The sequence below is a fragment of the Solanum lycopersicum genome, chromosome 5 (assembly GCF_036512215.1).
Source record: "Solanum lycopersicum chromosome 5, SLM_r2.1".
Classification (NCBI taxonomy): domain Eukaryota; kingdom Viridiplantae; phylum Streptophyta; class Magnoliopsida; order Solanales; family Solanaceae; genus Solanum; species Solanum lycopersicum.
The window spans coordinates 47,848,956-47,874,794 of record NC_090804.1 but is presented as its reverse complement, the minus strand read 5'-3'; the positions used below and the strand labels follow the sequence as shown (position 1 = coordinate 47,874,794).

The window sequence follows — 25,839 nt, the reverse complement described above, 5'->3', positions numbered from 1 at the left end:
TATATAGAAATAAAAAGAAGAGATAGAAAATACAGTTCACTCGACATTCATAATCTATATGATGCAACTCAAATGATATTCATTACTTACTATAAGAAAAAAAAACATAATGTATTCGAACAAGTCCACAAGATCCTTTGTCAATCATCATCTTCCATCCAATCCCAATCAGTATCATCAAAGTCATCCTCCTCTTCCGATGTTTCCATAGCTATATCTTGTGAATGCTGTGCAATTGAAGGAGCATCGATGATATCAACAGGAAGATCTTCTCTAGACCATCTAACATCTACATCAACTAATCTTTCTGATGAACCAATATCATCATTAGGCTCTCTCCAAAATGTTTCTTCAATATTAGGACAATTCTCTTCCTCCAAATCATACAAATCCACAGGGACTTTGTTTCTTGCATAATAAACATTTTTCTCAACCGGGTTTTCCACATAAAAAACTTGATGCATTTGAGATGCTAGTACAAAAGGATCATTTGTACTACATTTTTTGTTGAAATATACCCGAGTCAATCCATATTCATCGACTTCATTATGAAACCAATCACAATTAAAAAGTACAACACTAAAGCAACCCCAATAATCAATCTCAATGATATCCTGAATTATTCCGTAATAGAGAACCATTCCATCAACAGGATTTTGGTCCCTAGCACTAGCAAAACTATCCGTTGTGGCTGACAAAGTCACTCCACTATTCTGAGTTTTACAAGGGGCATCCCGTGTCTTCGTATGAAATTGATATCCATTAATGAAATATCCAGTATATCTTTTTGCCACAAATTTAGGCCCTTTAGCTAGCCATTTTAAATGATTGGACACTTCAATATTTTTAACTTTTTCACTAAACCAATCACCAAATTCTCTACTATGGACCTGTGCTTTTACCCATGCATTGCCTCTAGTACGATTATCAGTTAAGCTCTTATGTTCCCTGTAAGCATGTAATGTAATTTAATCAATGTGTATTTATAAATGAAATGAAATTTTAAATACATTATCATAACATCTAAATGAAGTTTAAAAACAAATGAGTATTTTATCTTACTTGATAAATGCCTCTACTTGTTCATCTCCTGTATTGAACAAAGTATATCGATGTGCTTCAAACAACTCATGCTGCTCCATGTTAAAAATCTTGCCTTTCCTTATATTCTCACTTCCAATTGGATGACCTGTCTTCAGAAATAAATGTGAAACACCACCTTCCTCTGTTTGAATGTACTCATCATCCTCTATTTCACACCTACTTAATTTTGTCTTCACCGTATTAGGTAGGTATATGGAAATAAAGTTCAAACAATCTACAGCTGAAAAACCTTCTACTATTGATCCTTCAGGATTTTTTCGATTACGAACAAGCCCCTTGAAGTCACACATAGTTCTCTCTGTAGAATACATCCAACGCAAATGAGTTGGGCCTCCAAGCTTAATTTCATCTACTAAATGGATAGGTAAATGTGTCATTATATCAAAAAAAGATGGAGGAAAAATCTTTTCAAGCTCACATTCAATATTTATGATTTCTGCTTTCATCTTATCAAGATCGCTTCTTCTTATAACCTTGAGACATGTGGATCTAAAATAATTCCCCAATCTAATCAAGACCATAGCTACATTCTTAGGAAACACTTTTCTGACTGCAACCTGAAGCAAGTAATGCATTATGAAATGAGCATCGTGACTTTTGTATCCTGATACTTTCATCTCTTCAATTTGCACACGACTTGATATATTAGAAGCACACCCTTTTGGTAATTTGGCATCTTTTAAGACGGTGCAAAATAACTTTTTCTCATCTGGTGTCATAGAGAAACAAGCTTTAGCTAGATGGATATTTCCTGTATCACAATCTTTTAGAGGTTGAAGCTCTTTACGTATCCCCATTTCATACAAGTCATAGCGAGAACTTATATGATCTTTGGACTTTCCAAGTATATCCAATAAAGTCCCAAGCACACTGTCACAAATATTCTTCTCTATGTGCATCACATCAAGATTGTGCCTCAATTTGTTTGTTGCCCAATATGGCAACTCAAAAATATGGATTTTTTCTTCCATGGACCATCATTCTTTCGTTTTCTTTTCTTTTTGTTCTTTCCAAATACATTATTGAATTCACGAAGCTCTTCAAGAATTTGTGCACCTGATAATGGAGTAGGTGCAACATTATGCTCTCTTTACCATTAAATGATCTTTTATCTCTTCTGAATGGATGATCAGGAGGTAAAAACGTCCGATGACCCAAGTAACACATCTTGCGACTATGTTTGAGATATTGGGAACAAGTATTATGGTTACAAGTGGGGCATGCCCATCTTCCCTTGGTGCTCCATCCAGAAAGCATTCCTAGAGCTGGAAAATCACTAATTGTCCACAATAAAGCTGCATGCATTAGAAATGTTTGATTAGTTACAGCATCATATGTTTCAACTCCCACTTCCCATAGTTCCTTCAACTCCGCAATCAGTGGTTGCAAGTATACATCTATATCATTTCCCAGAGACGATGGACCTGGAATAATCATTGATAACATAATATTCTCCGACTTCATGCAAGTCCATGGAGATAAATTATAGTTCATCAACATAACTGGCCATGTGCTATGGGAAATGCTCATAGTTCTGAATGGATTGAAACCATCACTTGAAAGACCCAATCTAACATTACGAGCATCATTAGCAAAGTTAGGATGCAATGAATCAAAATCCTTCCAAGCTTCACCATCTGCAGGATGTCTTAAATTTCCATCTTTAAGTCGTTCAGTATCATGCCATCTCATAGCTACAGATGTTTCAGAACACATGAATATCCTCTGAAGTCTAGGCTTTAAAGGAAAGTACCTTAAAACCTTCACTGGAATTTTCGTAACCTTATTATTTAAGTCATTCCGAACATTCTTCCATCTTGAAGCTTCACACACAGAGCAATTATCTAACTTTGCATTGTCATTCCAAAATAATATGCAATCATTAGTGCAAGCATGTATTTTCTCATAATGAAGACCCAAATCTTTTATGACCTTTTTTGCCTTGTAAAACGAGTCGGGTATCTGAGCAAATGGAAATGCCTCTCTTATCAAGTCCAATAAATCTGAAAAGGCCACATCATTCAACTTGTGAATGCATTTAAACAAGTATAGCCGGATGGTAAAACTCAACTTAGAAAAATTCTTACACCCTGGATACAACTCTTCTTTCCCTTCCTTCACTAATTTAAAAAATCTCTTTGCATATTCATGTGGCCCCTCCCTCACTCCTTCATCTCTCTGATCATCTACAATATTTCTAGAAGTTTCTTCTTCATCGATTGGATGTGGCGTATTTCTTAAGGAAAATCCTTCACCATGAAAAACCCATTTGGTGTATCCATGAACAAATCCATGGCAAATCAAATGATCCTCTACCATATTTCGGCAATGCCAATTACGATTAAAGCACTTCTTACAAGGACACAATATTTCATTTCCTTGGGAAGCTCGTTCAAATGCTTTATCAAGAAAATCATTAACTCCATGAATATATTCATTGGTGGATCTTCGGAGATTCATCCAACTTTTATCTCCAAAATCCATCGAATATTTATCCTACATTACATGTGCAAAACATTAAAGCCAATAAATTCATGCGTACAAATAATATTGAAAGAACTTAACAACTCGAACTTTTAGATTAATCGAATCTCAAACCTTCACATTAATTCAACAACAAACATTTACAACACTAATAGTAGAACCAAAAAATATTGACAAGTTAAGTTATTAGCAGCTTCCACCATTTAATAAACTTTATACAAATGAATGACTAAAGGCACACGTAAAAAACATTTCAAAGCAATAAGGACAGACCTAGATTAGAGTAAATAACATACATTATAGCAATAGACTGCAACAAGCAAACAAAATAACTATCAATACATTAGTTTTGATTCTAGCAAAACAGTTCATGTATTTGTAAAATAATAACAGAGTATTCACATGGAAAAAGTAGTTCAAACAAACTATAACAACTCATATTCTCTTTATAAAAAAACACAAGGGAGTTAGCTAGTCAATCTAACAACTACCATATAGCAGAAATTTCCTATTACTTTCAATTTCTTACCAATCAGCCTTCTCGGGTTCCAAATGAACTACTTCAAGAATCCTCAAGTGTTACCTTTGGGTCTGTTTCAGCCAAGCCTATAAATAACATAATCACACAATATTAGTAGGAAACCAAGCCAAAGAGAGGAAAAAATATAAGAGATACAAGTCCAAGTTAAGTAGCTTAGCTTAGAAAACTCCATCAAAAAAATCCTTTTTTTTAATCACACATACAAAAAAAAAACAGTGGCACAATGACTCTATTGTTACTAACAAATATTTTATGACAGAAACAGGATGTAATATCACTGGCCTCTTGCTTTGACTAATTATACAAAATGCAATTATGTATTTGTGTCATTGCGTTTGTACATTTGTTTGCTTGTTATTGGCTGCTTGTTATAAGACAATGAATGAGTCTGTTTTGCTTTTAAAGTCAGGCCACCCAACTTAATTAAAAGGTGGTCAAGATATAAGTAAAAAAGATATTTATATATGTGACAAGGTTTAATTTCTTGCTGAAATACTTGTTGATTTGAACTATCTATCTCTATATTCCATGTATATATAACAGTGGCACAATGGATACGATATTTTATGAAGCACAAAGACAAGGACTATATTATTTCTATGTTACACTGTTGAATCAAACAAATATCGTCTAGCTAAGTAAATCAAATGGTGGAGAAGAGAAAGAGACTCTGTAAGCAGATTTAGGGAATGGATTGAAAAAGAAGACTGTTTGAGCTCTCAGTTTGAGTCAGAACTTCGCAGTAATATCAGCAAGGAGTTATTGCAGGCCATTCAAGTTGCAAAAAAACAAGAGAAGCCCCCAAATTGCAGCATATCATGAAGCTCATACAAGCCATAGTTATATGGAAACTTTGAAAGAGAAGGAATGCTTAAAGACATGTTAAAAAGGTCTCTTTTTAATAAAATGTACATTCACTGTCAATATAATATGAATTGTGCAAGCAGTTAAAAACTTGAAAAACAAATTCAAGTTCCACACATTTCTATTAATGACACACAAATTCCTAAGACTAACACAATTATAGCCAGTTTAAATTATAGACACTGCATCAAAATAAAACACAACGAACATGTAAAGTGAGAAGTAAATCATACAAAGCAAATCAATTTGTGCTTCGTTAATGATCAAAACAATATCGCAAAATGCACAAATCCACCCAATATCATTAACTTTAACGAATAAATAGGGCATTATGTGTCACACTTTATGATGCCAGTGACTCATAAGGGAAGATAACATTCAACCGAACAAGCAAAAGACATAGACAATATCAGAATCCGAATGTATTTGAAAGTAAAACGACAGTGATACTCAAGTTTAAACATCTCTTAATAATCAAAAACAAAATTGAAGATAACCTTTGCGACTTGTGTTGTAACATTCTCTAGATTAGCCTATCATGTACTTTCAGGACTCCACCTTAAGGAAAAATAAGGTGTAACAGAAAAGCAATTACATTACTGATTTTCGTTTGCTTGTCATGTCTAGCTATAGTGCAGTCTCTTGTCTTTCTTTACTTTCTCTTATCTCATTGTCTGTGGTTCCTATGAATGAGTATAACAATATATTCTTTCAAATTATACAGACTTCACCCATGATTCATGTCTTCCCTCTTTAAAATGAGAGGAATATGAACTCCATATACTGATTAGCGAGATTGAGTCCAAAAACTATATAGTTTTGTCATATTTGTCCTTGTGAAACTGATCCGCCATACTTTAACTGCGTGAATTCTAGTAGCACTAACTTGCATCACCCAGTTGCACTCCAATATATTGCTATTCATTAACCTGGTTTATCGTTATATTTGTCTCATAAGCATCAAAACTGAAATACTTGATATTATGAACAAATCTGAGTTCATATTTGTCAATCCAAATGCAACTGGACAATGTGGTTGTGGAGAATCTTTCATGACAACAACTAGCTCAGAAGCTGCTAAGTTGCGCGGCAAGTCTAGCTGACATCTTATTATATACTCATATTATGTACGTTAGTCGTTATATATATACACTTACAACTGTGAGTATATACTATATAGTCTATCTATAGTAATAAATCAACAATGTTAGCAGTCAGAAACAGAAGGTTTTGTTATTTTTTTCTATTTTTTGCCCAAATGTTATGTACATCAGTTGTTGTAAAGAATAAGATTTTCATTGCCATGGAAAGGTGAAAGTAGAAAAATATTAAATACAGAAAATCAAATGAAAAGCATACTCTGCTGTCTGCATATGCTCGAAATTTTGAACATTACTTTCTTCATTTTTGCTCTCAAATTAAGCCATATCAGTCAACAAAAAGTGAAACAAATACCAGTAGGAAGTAATTTGGGAGTAATTTTTGTCCACATTCACATCAAATGGGGAATATTAAGGAAGAATTAAGCTGGAACAAAAAAATATGCAGAAAGAAATACTTACAGATCCACAAACATGGAGCACTAGATTTTGACTCTCTTATATATCACAGAATCAAACAGGGGAAGTTTATACACTAACTATATTGGAGCAAATAACATAGGTTTAAGACTAACCCATATATTATTCTATAACATGTTTCAAAATTAATTCAATGGGGACTTAGAAATCATGAACTAGCATAGAAAACTTAAACATTATTAACCTTTAAGATGAATTCATAGTAGAACCTCAAAAACACCACCAAAAAGAACAAGCTGGTTATTTTCCCCGACGAGCTTCAGCAACAGCTTCACAATCGAGCTTCAACAACGAGCTTCAGCAACAACTTCACCTACGAGCTTCACCAACAACTTCACCGACAGCTCTTCACCAACGAGCTTCACCAACAGCTTCACCAACAAGCTTCACCAACGAGCTTCACCAACAGCTTCATCAACAAATTTCGTTTTTCTCACCAAAATCTTCAGAAATTCCTTTCACTGCAGCTTCACCCACAAAAATCTCTCTCACATTGTTTTGATGAAATTTCTGAAAAATAAGGGTTTCTAATCAATTTCATTCTTTTTCTCTACATTTTTAAAAAAGTTAATAAATAAGAATTAATTTTTTAGGAGGGACTAATTGTATTGGAGGCAAATATATTTTTTTAGGAGGGAAAAATATTTAGGGCTAAAAAATCAGAATTATTTTTCTAAAAAACCGTTGCCATAGAGTTGTCTATAGCAACGATTTTAAAACTTGTTGCTATACCTTCTCTATAGGGACAGTTATCGGGATTATGCAACAGTTTATTTTAAGAATTGTTCTATTAGATTCAAGGATATTTGGGCACGGTTATAACCGTTGTAATAGGTTAGCTATTGCTACGATGGTATAACCATTGCTAAATAAGCGTTGCAGTAAGTCAAATTTCTAGTAGTGAGAAGGTTGTCGGATAAGTCCCCAAGGTCGTTCAGGACCATTATGTGAACTCCAATAAATGTTTAATTGTTTCTTATGTGGTTTAATGAATATTTTTGAATTAGTTAATTCATGTTGAATAAAAAAGTTCTTATCCAGGGTAGCTATGAACCCATGGAATCCTTCTATTAATATTTGTGCTTCTATAGTGGGTGAATTGATCATGGCTTGCTATTAGTAAATATATGTTAAGAATATATTCGGCTATTTCTGGATCATTCATATGGATTGATTATTTGCTTAATATTGTGTAGATGTATAGTGGTAAGAGATTTTGTAAGGTAAATGCATTTTGTAGAGGTCTATGTATATCTCAATGTACAAATAATAAAGAGTTTGTGAAATTTACGCATTTTAACCTTTAAATGTATTGATGTAATCTAAGAGGCGAGTCTTAGTCCTCCAAGAGGACGACGACGCCAGTTACGTCTTGGGGGTTCTCCCCGAATATGACAAGTTAAGTGACTTTGTATGAAAAAAATTAACAGTTTAGTGACTTTTGAGTTGAAAATTAAATTTGAGTGACTTTGTATGACAACAGTTGACAGTTGAATGACTATCAAAGTTAATAACTCTTTTATTTGATTATAGTTTCACTTATGAATATGTTAGCGGTCCATTAAAATGAGGATTACTTCTTATGATGCCTTATTATTTGAAGCTAGACATTACTTTTGATCCTTTGTTGGCTTTACTTAATTGTGTGGGTATATGGGAATTCACTTGATGAATGCACTTGTAAGATTGGTAATAGCTTATGGGTATGGTCTTGAACATGTTGTAATGTTATGAACTCTTATACATGCTTTGTTGTTCTGACATTATGTTGAAGTTGTCTAGGGTCATGTTCTTTAACATAATACTATGCATGTTGACTTTACTTTACATGATGATGTTGTCTTATATTGTATAAGGTCGTGTCATGAAGAATATATGCTCATTGTTTCATATTTTAAAACCTAAAAATGACTTAGCTGAAATAGATCCTAACATATTGGACTTTATAATTTAATGTCCTAGGTCTATTATGTGTTAACGATGCAATGTCTAAGAGTTTAGGTGCATTGGAAGTCAAACGCCAAGGGACGACTAAGACGTTCGACAACTAAGTCACCTATGTGCCTTGTATGTGGTTCTATGTGTTTATTGTGTTTAATGAGTTTATAAGGCCTTAATGGAGTTATTATAGCATATTTAGGCTGTGTATCAAGTTTTGTGTAGTTTGGAGGTCAAAAGTACATGAAACTCCATGTTGTTTTAAAATGTGGCCTTCAAATGACCTTGTGTGTCTAAGAATCATTCGTCTAGTTTTACGTGTTCATTTTTGGTGAATTTATGTGAGAGGTCGTAAAATTTTATACAGTAATTTTTTGTTTTGAAACGTCCGTGTAAACATCCCCAAGGAAAATCAAAGGGTCCTTGAAGAAGGACCCAAAAGTGATGCCCAAGACTTTCCAAGAAAGCCCAACCAAAGGTTGGTAGTCGACGCCCAGTAAGTCAGTCGACGCCCCGTTTCTAGTTGATAGTTGATTGGAAGTTAGTCGTGGGAGAGGAGAGTCCAAATACCAGCCTCAGTCCCACAACACGGACCAACGAATGGTCCGTTGATCAAGGGATGGGCCGTCGATAGCCCTCTGGTTTATGAAGTTGTGTTATGCGCAGGTTCAGTGTAAGTTGAGGATTGAACTTTTATTTTCACATCCACATCCAAATAATAGTACTTGCGTTTCCTTAAGGTTATTTTGGGTATTTTAAATGTGTATAATTTTTAAACAATTAGAAGATTTCGTTCTTCCGAATCAAAAACCAAAATCCGTTAGACTTCTCTCTAGAACTCTATTGAAGTCCAATGTCAAGGAAAAACTTTGATTGTTAAATTGAATGGAGATTCTTCACCAAAGTGAAGAATTATTTTCATCTAGGTATGGATTTTAATCTTTAAAATTCTCTTTATCAAGGAGCTCAACTCTTAAGAAGTTCTCTAAAGTTATCAAAGTTTAATTGTCCAAATTCATGATTCTACAATGGGTTCTTGTATTAATTGTTTATAAACTTTTATTATGTATTAACTTTTATTTTTAATTATTATTTAAAACTAAATTATCTATTAACTCTTTCATGGATGTTTTTCAATTATTTTATTATATTATGGAGATACTTAATATTAAATAAAAGTTGATGAATTATGGTGTAGATTTCTATGCACTTCCTAATGATGTAATAATTGAATTAAATTTATATATAGGTTTAATTGTATTTATGAATATGTAGTAATTTAATGTAGTTTAATGAATATTATTATAATTATGTTGAATTGTTGGTTATGGCTATGGATAACTTCCTTGTGATATCAACTTTGGTGATTTGACAGTGGATTGAGGATGATGTGGCGGTAAGATTACCTATTTCCTTTATTTTAATGTTAATAATACTTCAATTGTATTGTAATTTGTATGGTCACTTATGGTGGCGGTGTTATGTTCTTTACTTACAATTGATGTGGGATTGTCGGCGTTACATTATGTACTATGATGATCATGGCCTTGTCAGCAAACTACTTGATGTTATACGATTATTTGTATAGTTCATTATGTGAAGTGTGATGATGGATATGTACATATTAAGCAATGTGAAATTATATGTGTTCTATTGATGTATGTTATTCCTACTTGAAATTATTTGTGTATATAGTCTTAGGATTGATGTATGTTATTCCTACTTGAAAATACGAGTCTATGATGGTCATAATTATTTTTATATGATAGTATATAGGATGACTTCAAGATTATAAGAGTTATTTTCTATTGGCTTCTACAATGGCATGTAATATGTGTTAAGGTGAAGTATGTGGTGTCTCGTCTTGGTTGACTTGTGTCCCTTTCTTGATGAATGTATGAATATGTGATGTCATGAATTACGATGATAAACTCTCTTAGTATTAAATTTTTGAATGACATGTGACCTTAAATGATGTTAAAAGAGTCTTTTATGTGAAAACCTTGAACCTAGTGGTAATATATGGATTTTGAAGTAGAAAGTTTCAATGATATCCTTCAAAGTAAAGGAATGATAGAGTTTAGGTTAATTGACTGGAACGACATCATATTAACCTTAGGAAAGTCATCATGATCTTCTTGTCTCCATTGTAAGGTAACCCTATAGGACCTCTTTTTTAGGGTTAATGTTATCGGGTTATGAACTTGATATGGAAACCTTTTATGTGAACCTTATGTGTGAATTACTATATGAGGAAGAAGTCTAGCACCGAGTGAGTATGGTAAGGGAAGTAGATTTAGACAAAGAATGAGACTACAATACAAAGCATGCCCTTCATATTCCTTAACCATGTGCATACATGGGATGTGCCTAAGTTATACCATTTGCAAGTAGAACACCCTCATCGGAGTAGGTTAGAGCTTTTGATTCAATGTCTTTCTATCATGGTCTATGTCGTTTATAGACTATTCTCATCATATGGAATACCTATTAGCATTAGAGAAATTCTACAATTTTTAGGTGGTGGTAGAGGACGCTATCTAGACATTGCACAATAAGCTTTAAAGGTGTTATTGGGAATTCCTAGGACTTGTCCAAGACCATAACTTGAATGTACTTGATGTGATGCATGAGTCTTAAATGAACTAATGAATATAATGACTTAAGATAAGAAAGTATGTTAATTGAATAAGTATTTATCTTCAGTAGTTAAGGATTATCTAGTTAAGTTGTGAAGGGGGAATAAGAATGGTCACTGCTTATGTTACCTATAAAGAGTCTTAACAATGAATTTTGTTAGGGAAAATTGTTGGTTATATGGAAATTATCAAAAACTTAGGTAGTCTTAAGGATTAATTAAGTAATCTTGACGAGGTCAATCATCGACGTTATGTTGTTTATTTACTCAAGTAGGGCTTTTGATAGACTTTTGAAGGAGAATGTCATATTATATTATGTTGATATGTTTGATGCCTTGTAATTGTGGATGTGTCCTATTAAAAGGATTGTTGAGGGTCATTTATGTATTCTTAGGGATGTTATATGGATGTCTCTATTTGTGTTGGTTAAGTAGGTCTTAGAATAGCTTTTAGTGAGGGAACTACATTCTAGAAAATGTCTAACTAAAGTGTAAGACACTTCACTGTACAGTGAAAGGACTTTATTGTAACAGTGAAATGGCTTCACGATAAAGTGACTATTAAATGACGATATTTGGTGTAAATGTTATATTATGTATTTTTTTAGTTGTTAAATGTTGTTCTTATGATTATAATGTAAATTTTATTAAATAAAAAGATTCATATTTAAACTAAATGCCTGTTTTTATGATTTTCATGCTTTATGCCATACTTAGTACAAGTGGTTGTACTAATCCATGCTTTTATCTATCTCTTAGTTGTTTGTAGGTGAGGAGCATTTTGGAAGGAAGAATAGAAACGTAGCATTATCCAAGAGAACTCGAAGTATGTCAATAGTTGATTTGAGGGCCAAGGTGTCTTTTATTTTCCATTTGAAGTATTGTAATAGACTAATTATTACTATATTTCTTGGTATGGGTTGTGTCCCAAGTATTCTCGTGTCTTATGTTTGATGCGATCGAGACTTATTGTTTTTTTTTATGAATTTATATGAAAGAGTTTTTAAAGACAATGATATGTTTTGTGAAATGTTTTAATTCCACGCTGCTTTTAATTATATATATGCGATAAATGATATGTAAGGAATTTTATAAGACCTTCGAGAAGTCAAGTACACCGGTTGCAAATTGAGATTTGCCCTAACTTCTATTATGCTAGAAGTCGATGTAAGACTTACTTTTTAGTTATATAGGAAATTTTTTACTGTTCCGCAAATTTTAACCTAAGAAATGTAATGATAATTGTTAAGAGGCTAGTCTTAGTCCTCTGCAAAGAGGACTACACAGTTTAGGTCTAGGGGGTGCTCCCTGGTCGTGACAATGTATGTTTAGAGAATGACGTCAAAAAACTCTTATGATTGATGTCTCATAGAACCACATTTATGTAGATGTTTTTCATGGGTTTGAAGCGCGCTACACTTATGAATGAGAGCCTATGTGACAATTAGAAATTCTCACTAATTGGTAATGTTGAAGTCATTTCTTGTGAGATAAAAACTCTATGTGTCGTATTTCATTTAATCCTCTCTTGTTAATATATGATATGCTTATAAGACATGTAGAAGCAAGAATAGTGGAGGAGATTATGGAAAATGCAGGAGTTTGTCCCAAAGGCAACCAAGTCCCTCCATAAGACAACCAAGTGCCTCCACAAGAACAAGGTCTGATCATTCCTCCTCCTATGGCAGATGGAGAGAGAAGATCCACAATTTTTTACATTGGCTCAATCTATGACTACCCACGCACAAGTTGTATCCATCCAGCTTAAGCCATGGGCGCTCAAGAAGATAGGGAGGTTGGACCTTGTGTTGAAAAAAATGCTAGTACTATATGTTCCCTCTTGAGAAACTTTACTAGGATGAAACATCCTATGTTCTTTAAATCAAAAGTGAATGAAGATCCCCAAAACATCATAAATGAGGTCTACAAGATTTTTTGTGTGATGGGGCTAAATTCAAATAAAATGGCCGAGCTAGCTTCCTATTAACTCAAGTATGTAGCTCAAAAATTGTACACCTAATGGACACAAAATAGGGCCTTGATAGCGGGTCCTATCACTTTCATGGTGCTTACTACAGATTTTCTTGATAACTTCTTTCCAATGGAAAAAAGTGCGTCCAAAGTGGAGGAATTTATCAACCTTCATCAAAGATCTATGAGAGTTCAAGACTAATCCTTGAAGTTCACAAAACTGTCCAAGTATTCTCCTTCCTTGTTTTCTAACCCAACGAATGAAATCAATCTCTTTGCTACGAAACTGTTCAATGATTTTGTTGAAGAGGATTGTTCGGCGATGATCCATGACAATATGGATATCTCTAGGTTGATTGTGCATGCTCAACAAGTTGAGGATACTAAACTTAATCAGAAATATAGAGAGTATAAGAGGGACAAGGCCTATGAAGTCGGTACTTCCAACGGTAGGCTTGAGATTCAAGAAAAGCCTTGATTTAAAAAGAGGGTTTTTGACAAAGTTCTTTCAATGTTTCCTATGGCAAAAAATAAAAATGTTTAACCCTAAGTCCCAAAAGTCTAGTAGTGGAAATTTACCAAGTGATAAACCAACTTGTGCAAAGTGTGATAAGAAGCATTGGGGTGAGTGTTTAGTTTGGAAGAGAAATTACATTGGTTGTGGAAGGAAGGGCCATAAATTCAAGGATTGTCCTTATGTGAGGATTCAAGAGAATTGGAGCTCAATCAAATCTTCCTAGTTCAGAAGCTGCAAAAGGAACCGCTTTTATTCTCTCCACTCTAGGGGTGAACAAAAAGAGTACACCGATGTGGTCACCAGTATGGTAAAAGTCTTTTCTATATATGTTTATTCTTTACATGATCCTTATGATACATTATGATTTTTCACTCCTCTTGTATCTAAAAAGCTTGGTGTTATACCCCATATTGTGATTGAACTAATCTCAGTTACAACCTAGATAGGTGACTCTGTTGTGGCTAAAAGAGTCTTTAGGGGTTGTCCTTTATCATTTCTCAATAGAGTTACATAGATGGATTTTGTGGAACTTTATTTGGTTGATATTGATGTTATTTTAGTAATATATTTGTTGCATGTTTTTTTTCTTCCATTGATTGTCGAACAAGAGTGGTTGTATCATTTCTTGTTTAAAGTCTTATATTTTTAGTCAATACCAAAAGAGTAAATGAGTTAGGAGCGAAAAGTGAATAGCAGAAAATTTTCTTCTTAATAGATTAAGGGCAAAGGAAAGAATTTCTAAAAGGTGTCTTTACCATATTGTAAGGTAAAAAATCTTGAGTCAGACATCCCTCTTACTTAGTCGGTTGCCGTAGTGAAGATTTTTTCGGAAGTTATTCCTGATGACTTTCTTAGAATTCCCCCATAATGGGAAATTGTGTTTGGAATTTACTTAATACCAGATAAGAATCGCATTAAAATCCCTCCTTACCAGATGGCTCCAGCTGAATTGAAAGAGTTAAAGCTTAAACATAGAGAATTTTTAAATAAGGGGTTTATTAAACCTAGTATTTCACCATGGGAGCTCCGGTGTTGTTTGTTAAAAAGAAGGATGGGTCTCTTAGGATGTATATTAATTATTGCAAACTCTATAATGTCACCCTTAAGAATAAGTATTGTTGCCCTCTGATTGACGACTTGTTTGATCAACTCCAAGGAGCTAGCTATTTTTCTATGAATGACTTGAGGTCGGGTAATCACCAACTTAGGGTGAGGGGTGATTATATACCTAAAATGGCATTTTGAACTAGTACTGTCACAATGATTTACTAGTAATTTTCTTTGGTTTCACAAATGCCCCGACGACTTTTATAAATCTTATGAATATGGTTTTCTGAAATTACCTTAATTCGTTTGTGATCATCGTCATTGATGATATCTTGGTATATTCAAAGAATGAGGGTAATAATATGGGTCATTTAAGAGTGGTGTTACGTGTCCATAAGAAATACAAACTAGTTAACAAGTGTTTAAACTTAAGTTTTGGTTAAGATCGGTGGCGTTAGTTGGTCATATATCTCAAGAGAGGGTATAGAGGTAGATCCAATGAAAATCAAGGCGATTAAGAATTGTCCTATTCCATTAACTCCAACCAACATTAGAAGTTTCTTGGTTTTAGCCTTATACTATAGGAGGTTTGTGGATGTTTTTACGTGCATTGCTTCCTTTTAATTACCTTGACCCAATTTAGTGTGAAATTGGAGTGGTCCGAGGCATGTGAAAGAAGCTGCCAAATTATTTAACATAGGCTTTGTGTTGACTTTATCAGAGGGTACCTAGGTTATTGTGGTATGATGTGATGCATCTCGACTGGTTTTGTTGTGTGTTCTTATATTACATGTGAAGGTAGCAACCTATACCTCTAGACAACCGAAGGTGCATGAGAAGAATTATCCAACTCATGGTCTTGAATTGGTTGCCGTAGAGTTTGCTTTGAAAATATGGAGGCATAACTCGTAAGGTGTTCATGTGGATGTGTATATAGACCACAAGAGTCCTATATATGTGTTTACTCAAAAGAATTTGAATCCTCGTCAAACTAGAAGGTTGGAATTGTTGAAACATTATGACCTGAGTGTTTTCTACCAACGTAGTTAAATATGCTTTGAGTTGGTATAACCATGGGTAGTTTATCTCATGTAAAAGAAAGGAATAAAAACCTAGTGAAAGATGTTCATAAGTTGGCTAAATTCGTTGTTTGGTTGAAAGATTCCTCAAATGGTTGTTTTGCGTAACATATTCGAGTTATCCTTAGTGGTTGAGGTGATGTCTAAAAAGTATCATGATCCACTATATGGATTTAAAGAAACTAGTACTTAGTAAGTTGAATGATTCATTCTCCCAAGGGAGGATAGTGTTCTAAGGTACCAATAATGATTACGTGTATGGAATGTTAATTATTTAAGGAATAAGATGTTAGAAGAAGCTCATAATTCCTGATATTTCATCCATCTGGGTTCCACAAAAATATATCGTGTTCTTTGAGAGGTATATTTGTGGGATGGCTTCAAAGGGACATAGCAGAGTATTTAACCAAGTGTCCGAATTTCCAACAAGTGAAAGACGAGCATCAAAAGCCTAGTTGTCAAATTCAAGAAATGGGTGAGCCTAAATGGATGTGGAAAGAAATTAATATGGACTTTGTTGTTGGGTTGCCTCTAACCCGATGAAGAATGACTCAATTTTTGTAGTAGTGGATAGAATGAAAAAATCGGCTCATTTTATTCCTTTTAAGTCAATTATACGGTAGAGTATTATGCAAGGATCTACAATTATGAGAATGTGAGTATTCTTGGGATCCCTTTGTCCATCATATACGATAGAGGTATCCAATTCACTTCTCATTTTTGGAGGTATTTTTAAAAAGGATTGGGTACTAGAGTGAAGCTTATCACCGCTTTTCATCCCAAAATGGATGGTTCAGCATAGCATACTATTCAAACCCTTATGGATATGTTATGAGCTTGTTTGATAGACTTTAAAGGTAACTAGGACAATAACTTGTTGCTGATTGAGTTCTCCTATAATAATACCTATTATTCAAATATTTCCATGGCTCAATTTGAGGCACTTTGAGGTTGTTAAGACTTCGCTCCTTAGTCTCGAGATTATCTATAATGATTTGGATAAGGTTCATGTCAAGCAAAAGTCGTATTCCGACAATTGGAGAATAGATGTTTAATTCAAAGAAGGTGATATCGTGTATTTGAAGATCTGACCTATAAAAGGTGTGATGAGATTCGTAAGAAAGGGGAAGTTAACTCCTTGGTATGTGGGTCCCTATGAGGTTTCACAAAGGGGTTTAAAGGTTTCATATTAATAGAGACTACCTAGTGAACTTTCTTCGGTTCATTCGGTGTTTCATGTTCCATTCTAAAGGACTGTATTGGTTATCTCATATCCATTATTTCTATTCAAGGGTTAGCTATGAATTAGAGACTTTACTATGAAGAGGTTCCGGTGGAGATCCTTAATAAACATGTTAAGAAGTTAAGGAAGAAGGAGGTGGCCTCTGTAAAGGTGTAATGGAGAAACCACCTAGTGGAGTAGAAACATGGTAGGCCGAGGCCGACATGAAGTCATGTTATCCTCATAGTTTTCGTAGCTACGGTTAATTATTTATAATAATACTAAAAATAATGAATTAATTTTTATTTGACTTGTTTAGCAAAAATATGCATGATTGAGGTAAAATGTATTTGTTAAAATGATTTCTCATGTAAAAATGCTCTTTGACTTGAAATTGCACATGAATGTGTTTTATGTATTGTTCCATTCATGAAATGGTATTGAGCATGTTAATGTGTTGTAAAAAGTTTTTGCACAAGTGACTTGACGATCATGTTGAGCTCATGCTGATTATAAGAAGGAAATTCCTCATGTTATGATGTTGAGCTTTCATATGTAGTAAATTATGATTTAAGTTGCTATGTGTAAATGACATATTTTTATGTTGATTTTGTGTCATTCGGAGATGAATGTTACTAGGGGTGATAATGTAACAATTTTAAAGTCTAATACCTAATCTAGTGCCTCACATGTTGAACAAAAAGTAGTAATACTTTTAAGGCATAAAATAAAGTATATAATCGTTTACAGAGCCAAATAAAGTATATAATCGTTTAAGACCTAATCTATGTTTTATAAAAACTATATAGGTTCTTTCCATTGAGTTACTAGAAGGCCAATTGAGGAATACTTGGACTGTTTTCTCCATATTTTAGTAGGTGCTCATGCTCGTGGATGTTAACTATTTTTATATTCTAGCTTTGAATTTATATCGTCATAAAACATTGTTCTTCCCTTTATGATTTGGATATTCATGTAATGTTATATATGGATGTTGACTTTGTATTCGCTATGCCTAAGATTTGCGCTCGTTTAGATTGTTTAATATGAGACGAAAGATAAGACTGATTCCTATGTTCCAGTATGAAATCTAAATTGTAATACTATTTATGATTCATATGCGAGGAGTCTAAGTAAATTACACATGAAAAATGCAAGAGCTCTATGTATACATGAATATTTCTAATGTTCTGCACTTTTTAACCTATTAATTGTAATGATGGATTCTAAGAGACTAGTCTTAGTCCTCTGCAAGGACGCCGCCGCTGGTAACTTGTAGGAGTTGTTTTCAATCATGAGAAGCTGCAAGGTTGAAATCGTGAAATAGGGTTGGAAATAGGCATATTGGGTCGTTTGACGAGCTTGGTCGAGCTCCCTCAATCACCTAGTGGTTTACCTATTGTCTTCATATTGCCTTTTGTTTCATTCTAAATGAGATGTAAGATTCTGTAACATTTGCTAAGAAACATGGTGTCCCCAAAAGAACTTGACGAATTTCGAAAAGTGTGGTTGCCTGCCCTTCGTATGCACCGCTGAACCATTTTTAAAAGTTTAACTTTCAGTGACCTTACCTTTATCTTCTAAAGGTGTTGGTGATCCACCGAATTAACTTTAACTTTTCATAATTGCTATAATATTTGAATCAATCCTTTCGGTGAGCTAACTCAACTCGCCAAGTACCTCGGTGAGCCTCTATTCAAAATGCTTTTAAATGATTGTGATTAAGTTATTCTTACATTTTTCTTTCTCAATGTTTTCAAATATGGCTAGACCCAAAGTCGCAGGTTGTATCATGCCAACTTGAGGCAAACAAAAAGGGACTAAAATCAACGAAGGTGCAGTTGTAGCCAAAAGTAAGGGTAAAAAACATTCCACAACTAGTCGGAAGGACAAATGAAAGGGCACGACACCTGTTTCACCATAACAAAACATTCCACAACTAGTGGGAAGGGAAAAGGAAAAGGTAAGGAACCAGGATCAGCATAACAAAACTCCTATATATACACCATCCACCACACTACTTCTGAAAGTGAGGGGAAAACTAAGAACATTAATCTGCAGCTTCCATGGATAATCTGTTACAAAGGGTAGAATTATGCTCTAAAATAATGAACAATCCATCTAGGATCAAGACTTCTAACTGTACCACCTCTCATCCGCCAATCCCATAAAAAGCAATGGTGCTTGTACCGCCATTTCAAGGTCCTCCCTACAGGTCCATGATAAATAAAAAACTGAAGGACTACAAACGTTTATCGAGAAAAACTGTCTATCAAGAAATGGGTTGATTGATAGGTATCCATAAACTATGAGATGCCTCAAGATCAGGATTTCTAGATATTAACAATCTATGTGGTCCATACATTACAAATTGTGTTCCACAATTTTATGCCCTTATGGCACCTTGATATCACAATGGAAGAAGCATGCAACAACATCAAGGCGGTTGGCTATTTAGTCATCTAAATAAAATCATATGCAATCATGCTACTTTTTATCCTAGATCGTTCTAATGACAGTGATGATGATTATCAACACATGATTAGGACTAAACTAGTATACAAAATGAAAAAGTCATTAGTTCTGCTATTCTCTTTAAATTACACTCCTAAGTTTCTAGAAGATGACATTATTATAAAAAAGAAATACATCAATATGGTAGAATTGTACTGGTTCGGTTTCATTAGTAGTACGATCATTGCTGCAAAGATACTCATGCATGTAAAGTAGTGCCAGAACTCACTTCCCTTGAAAATATTCATCACAGAACTCTGCAAACGAGCTCGGGTACAATTTGTAACAACCATCAAAATGAACTAGGTTAAACTATTTCGTAAGAGGTGTGTCATAAATTTTAAACGTGTAAAAATTATGAATTGTAGCATTAGAAGTTAATTTGCAGAGTTTGGAAATTAATAGTCAAATAACGACGAAGACGTTCAAAAGTTAATCTTTCTATGTTCAAGTGTGACTTTGCATGTTTTACATGTTGTTTGGTGTCTAAATTTGTATGACATGATGGTAATATCTAAATTAAACTATTTAGGGTCGAACATTTGGTCACGACTTCCCAAGGAACAGCCTAAGGATCCTTAAGGAGGACACAAACATGGCAAGAAACTACAAAAAAGTAGTAAAAAAAAACCAAAAATGACAGACATAGTCTAATGTACGCGCCATCGATTTAGGCCATATAGTCACACTTAGTTGTTAGATCCTAGAACTATATGTGAAGTCTGTTATAAAAAAAACAAAAAATTAGGACGGTCCGTTAGTTGATCAACGCTCCATCGATGTAAACGTCGATTGATACCTTCACTTTTCTTCTGTCAACCATGGTTGGGGTAGTTTGGGATATTCACCTAGGGTCATCATTAAGTCATGGATGGTTACTTTGGGTGTTTTATGGTATATTATGCTTTTAATACTCTAAACCTAAGAGTTAGACCCTTAATTATTCGAAAACAGAACCCCAGTATCAAAAGAAGTTCTCTCTAGATTCCATTGAAATTAGGAGCAAAGTTAAAGCTACAGTTCAAAGTTATTCATTGTTTCTACCCCACTTTTGTGGATTGTCTTCAATAAAGGTAAGGTGTTTCATCCTTGACCATTTTTCAATTTAAGGAGACAAATTCCAAAAGCTTTTCAAACATTTCCAAAAACATAGAAATTTCTATTTTGAATTCTAACCATGGATTCCTAAATTAAAAGATTTAGATCAATGTTTTACGATATAATTGATATTAATTAAATATTTTAAGATAAAAAACTCTGTGAACTCATGTGATCCTTCAATACCTATTTTTTACTCTAAAGTGTGTTAATTGATCATGTCTTGATCTTAATGAATTAATATGTAGATTGTGTTGGGCTTTTGAATTATGTCTATATAATGAAAATCATTCTATAACCTGTCTTATAATAATAAAATTCATAATTTATGTTGTTGTTTCATTGATATGGATGTGTTATTTTCTTACTATTGTGTACAGGACTATTGGTAAGAGCCTTAGTAAAGTGAATTGACTGGAAAAGGCTACAGAATGCTAATGATGATGATGGGAAGGTGGTGAGTTGACCTAATTCCTCTATTTAGTATAGAATTGATACTGAATTGTATTGGTTGGTATGGTCTACTTATTGTGGCATTGTTTATGTGTATTATTTGTTATGAACATGGCCTTGTCGGCATTATTATGTCAATTGTGCTATTATCATGATATATATTGTTTTGATTATCAAGGTGAAGGATGGTAATGTGTATATGAATGTGTGAGGTTAGAGTATGATGTCCTCCTAATGATTAGTATTGAATATGATAGACTATGATGAGTTTCTATATGTGTTGATAGGGTATGGTATTATATAGACTTAGTTGTCCCTACATGGTACTTGAATGTTATTGAATACATGATATAATGAACATGTGTATTGATTGGAAGACTTAGGTCCCTTTACTTAATACAAGAAAGCTATGTGACTGTGAACTCTTGACTTAGTAGGCTTTAGCACCATTTTCATGTATATATATTGTTGAATAAAATTTTAGGATTGGTAGGCCTATGATGGTTCCCTTCTAAAAATGACTAACATAGGACCTCCAAAATAGAAATGATGGTTAATAGAAGCCTTGATTTATAAGACCATAATGACATGCTTCTTTAGTGGAATGATGGACTTACATATAGGTTGGATGGAACTACATGAAACCGTACGTAAGGAAGTAATAAGATCTATCCAAATAGACCTTGGTCTTCGCCATAGTGAACCCATTCTTGGGAGCAAAGGGTATTTTGAGTTGGTAGGGCATAGTGATGGTACCTTGTCTCGTACACCTAAGCAATGAATTACACTATGAGAACAAAGGTAAAGCACTGACTTAGTATGTTTGTTGTAGTATCTCTACACAATAGAAGAGTATACTACACTGAAACCCTTGATATTCCTTCACCATGTGCCAACATGGGATGTGTCCTAGTTCTACCCTTTACAAAAAGAATACCCTTCTCGGAATAGGGTAGACTTCGGATTCTTATGTGTAGTCTAAGTAGTTATGGTTAAATCTTATGAACTACTTTAATATGTCCTATTTGTGCATGTAGTCTTGAAAAGCGATTCTTATACTTGGCGTATGAGATTTATATCAAAACAACATTAAAAATTTTTTTAACGTAATTTCTATTTTGACATGATTTTATTTCATGTCACCATACTTAGTGAATTCAATGTGCTAATCACACATATTGTTTATTTGTACATGTGTAGGTTGTAATTTAAAAGTCTCGTAGAAGTTGATGTTTTGGAATATCATACTCTCAGATCGGTATGTCCTCATATGTTTAAGGACACCCCAATATTTGGTTTCCTTTTAAAAAGACTTTGCAATAGACTATAGTTACTTTTTAAATTGATGTAAGCATTGTGATACTAAGATTTAGATGTGTGTAAGACGGGTATGACGAGACATAGTTCTTTCTTTTAATCTACAATGAGTTTGAACTTTTGTTGTGAAAAGTTTTAATTACACAAAAAATTTCATATGTATGTGATAAAGGATATCTAAGGACTTGTCAAAGACCTCCGAAAGGTCAAATACGTCGTGTCTTGTCCAGGGGTGCTCCACCACAGTAAAAAAGTTTGTATCAGAGAAGATTATTTTGAATCAGTCTTTAGCATTCAAAGTCTCATAAAAGCCTCGTCAAGTAGAGTCTCATCTGTGTGAGTCCTAACACATCTATGAGCGAGAGACTATGTGACAATATATGTTTTCCCTTTCTTCATTTCTCTTGTGTAATGCGATTGAGTTGTAACTATAAGTGTCTTTTCCTAATCGTTTCTCTTGTTCTTCTGAGATATGAATATACAAAACACACCCGCAAGGAGAGTTAATGAGGAAGTGGTGAAAAAAGAAAGTTCCTCCCGTAGTTGGATTAGCTCCCCGAGGTGTTCAATTTCCTCAAGGTGAACAAGTCCGTATAGTTGATCAAGTGAATGATATTCTGGTAGTTTCCCCTTACATGTATAATAAGGAATCTTGAGGAGCTCTTCATACCTAGCCCGAGCCATGACAACTTAACCGAATAGAGATATATTGTCCTAGAATGAATGCAATTGAGAGTACCATGATGTATAGGTTGAGAGACTTTGTGAGGATTAATCCTTCTACTTTCTTGGCTCTAAGTATGGAGAGGATCCCCAAGTGTTTCTAGATAGTGTATATAAGGTTTTGAATGCCATGCGAGTGACATCTAAGTAAAAAGCAGAGTTGGACTCATACCAATTAAGGGAAGTCTCTCAAGTGTGGTACACACAATGGAAAGATAACAAGATGGTTGAATCAGGTCCTATAGAATGAGAAGAGTTTAAGCAGGCCTTCTTGGGAATGTACTTTCCCTGTAAGAAAAGGAAGGTGAAGGTTGAGGAGTTAATAAAACATTTGCAAGGTTATATTAGTGTTGAGGAGTATTCCTTGAAGTGTACCCTATTCTCCAAGTATGTTCCATCTTTTGTGTCTAACCCTAGAGATGATATAAGTATTTTTGTGATCGGTGTTGCAAAACTTGTGAAAGAATAGTGTTGTATAGACACGCTTCACAATGACATAAACATATCTAGACTTATGTTGTATGCACAATCTATTGAATACTCCACACATAGTAGGGTTACAGCAAATTTAAAGAGGGGTAGAGTAGATGAGCAAAACAAACCTATGTTTAAAAAATGGGCTACAAACGAAGACGCTTCTAATAACCCTAATGCCAACTATGATACAGGTAGTGATTCTGAAGGAGTTAAAACTATTTGTTCTTCTTGTTGAAAGAAACACTTTGGAAAGTGTCGAGGTTGTACTAGTGGGTGCTTTTGTTGTAGAAAGGATTATCATAAGGTAAGAGATTTTTCTACTATTGCTTCTTGAGGAAGAGAGGTCGAGAAATCTCCTAGTGAAGGTGCAACTCCTATATCTCTAAGTCGTGGTCGTTCCACCCTCTCCAAGGTAATTGTAACACCTTGAAAATCGTATACTCATTGTAAAGCCTAACATAGGTGTCATTAAATAAAAAAATTGTTTCTAAGTCCATTTTCAATGAATATAGCTCATTTAGGAGATTTAAGAACCAAAACGTCCAAAAAGTTTTTTCAAAAGGATGTTGGTCTGCCTTAGCCTTTTTGACTAACTTTTAGAGTCGAAAATGTACGAAAATAGGTGGAAAGGTAGGTAATGGTGTTTGAGTTGTTCTATGATTGAAACGTCTCGGTATGAATCCCCAAGGACAAATCAAGGGCCCTTGAGAAGGACCAATGCCGTTTGATGCAGCACTTCCTGGCAGTGTGCATCAATATAATAAACGGTCGTGTGTGGATCGATGCAGTGTCAATTCAACCGTCATACCACACTTAAGCTGCTAGAGAAGGTCCCTTCACCTGCACAATTTTTAGTATCATCGACGAAATGCAGAGGTGCAGGATACGGTCGGTGTGTCGATCGACAAAGTGTTGATGCAACCGTCGTCCCACACATAGAAAAAATTGGAGGAAGCAATCACTTGAAAAGTCTTTGACCGAGACGACAGATTGCAAAATGGAGAGGGTATGTCTGTCGACTCATCGACGCACCATCGATCGGGGTAGAGTGTCAATGCCTTATTTATTTTATTCAATGAACCATGCATAATGACACCTAGAAAAGTTTTTGACATCCATTTTTAACTTGTGAATTAAGGTTTTACTTTAGGGGAAGCAAAAATTTAGGTTGGGGGTGTTGACGAGTCCACAATTTGGACTCATTTAGGCATATATTTTGATATGTTTGGTGTCCTCAAATTCATATTTTGTCTCAATAACAGATGAAGTACCTTGAAATTTTATGAATTTAGAATTGGATACAAAGCATGGAAAAAATAAAGCAAATATGAACAAATTCAACTGAAAGAACGAAAAAATAAATACATGAGGATTACCAAACTCATTCGGCAAAATTACCAGAAGGTCTTATCCTCACCTTTTGTGCTAGTATACTATGGCTTGAATGAATGTATCAAGTGGGCAGTGAAAAGGTGAAGTCAACGTGTCAATGAGAAATTTTATTAAGTAGTACGCTATCACCCAATGATAAAAAACACGACGATGTTGAAAGCTAGATCAAGATAGTAATGAAACATACCAAAGGTGGATCAGCGAATTGATCACCAATCCTGAGTAACTACGCAGAGTAACCCATAGCAACATAAATTTTTTAGAATTATAAATACTTGTCAGAGTTGCATCTAAGTATAAATTTTTTAATCATAAACGATATTTTTTTGAATTTTCTTCTATTTTGAGTTTTACGAGCTATTTGGATTATTTTTTCAATAAGCTTGAATATAAGAAAAGTTCTTATTCAATGAAATTCGAAATGGATGTTTCAAATGACTCATTGGATACTTTAGTGAAGTGAATATATAGTATACTAGTTAATATCATTTCGATTTGGTATCATTTTTTTCCTTTTTTCAAAATTTAGCTAAACCCCCAATTCTCAATATTTGATGATGGGTTAAATCTATTTTTAGGTTTTTATTATTTTTGGTATATTTGATTTTTAAATGTTATTCATTTAGTATTTAAATTTGATTAATGAGGCTGTAGTTACCCAAAAAATTTCATTTTAGTGTTTTGGTTTTGTCGAGAGATATGTCTGTAAAAAAAGACTACTAAATTGGTTGTCCGTGGTTATGGTTCGACATGGTTTAAGCTCGAGAAAGTGAATCCTATTACCTCTTCAACACTTTAAACTCGAGAGAGTGATTGGGTTGAGACGGAGGTTGTGTTGAAGAGTAGCAACTCGGTGTTTAAGAGAAATCGAGGTTATCAA

At 34.1% G+C, this 25,839-nt stretch overlaps 1 protein-coding gene across 1 annotated transcript in view; it reads right to left on the bottom strand.

Moving 5' to 3' along the window:
• Positions 1-140: 140 nt before the first annotated feature.
• LOC138348855 (uncharacterized) overlaps positions 141-25,839 on the bottom strand; it is a 47,208-nt gene continuing 21,509 nt past the window's right edge. Inside the window, exons 3-5 of the mRNA XM_069298447.1 lie at positions 2,161-3,600; positions 1,063-1,940; positions 141-948 (exon numbers count right to left, since the gene is read on the bottom strand). Of these exons, the coding sequence (XP_069154548.1) occupies positions 141-948; positions 1,063-1,940; positions 2,161-3,600 (3,126 nt within the window). The remainder of the gene's footprint in view (positions 949-1,062; positions 1,941-2,160; positions 3,601-25,839) is intronic.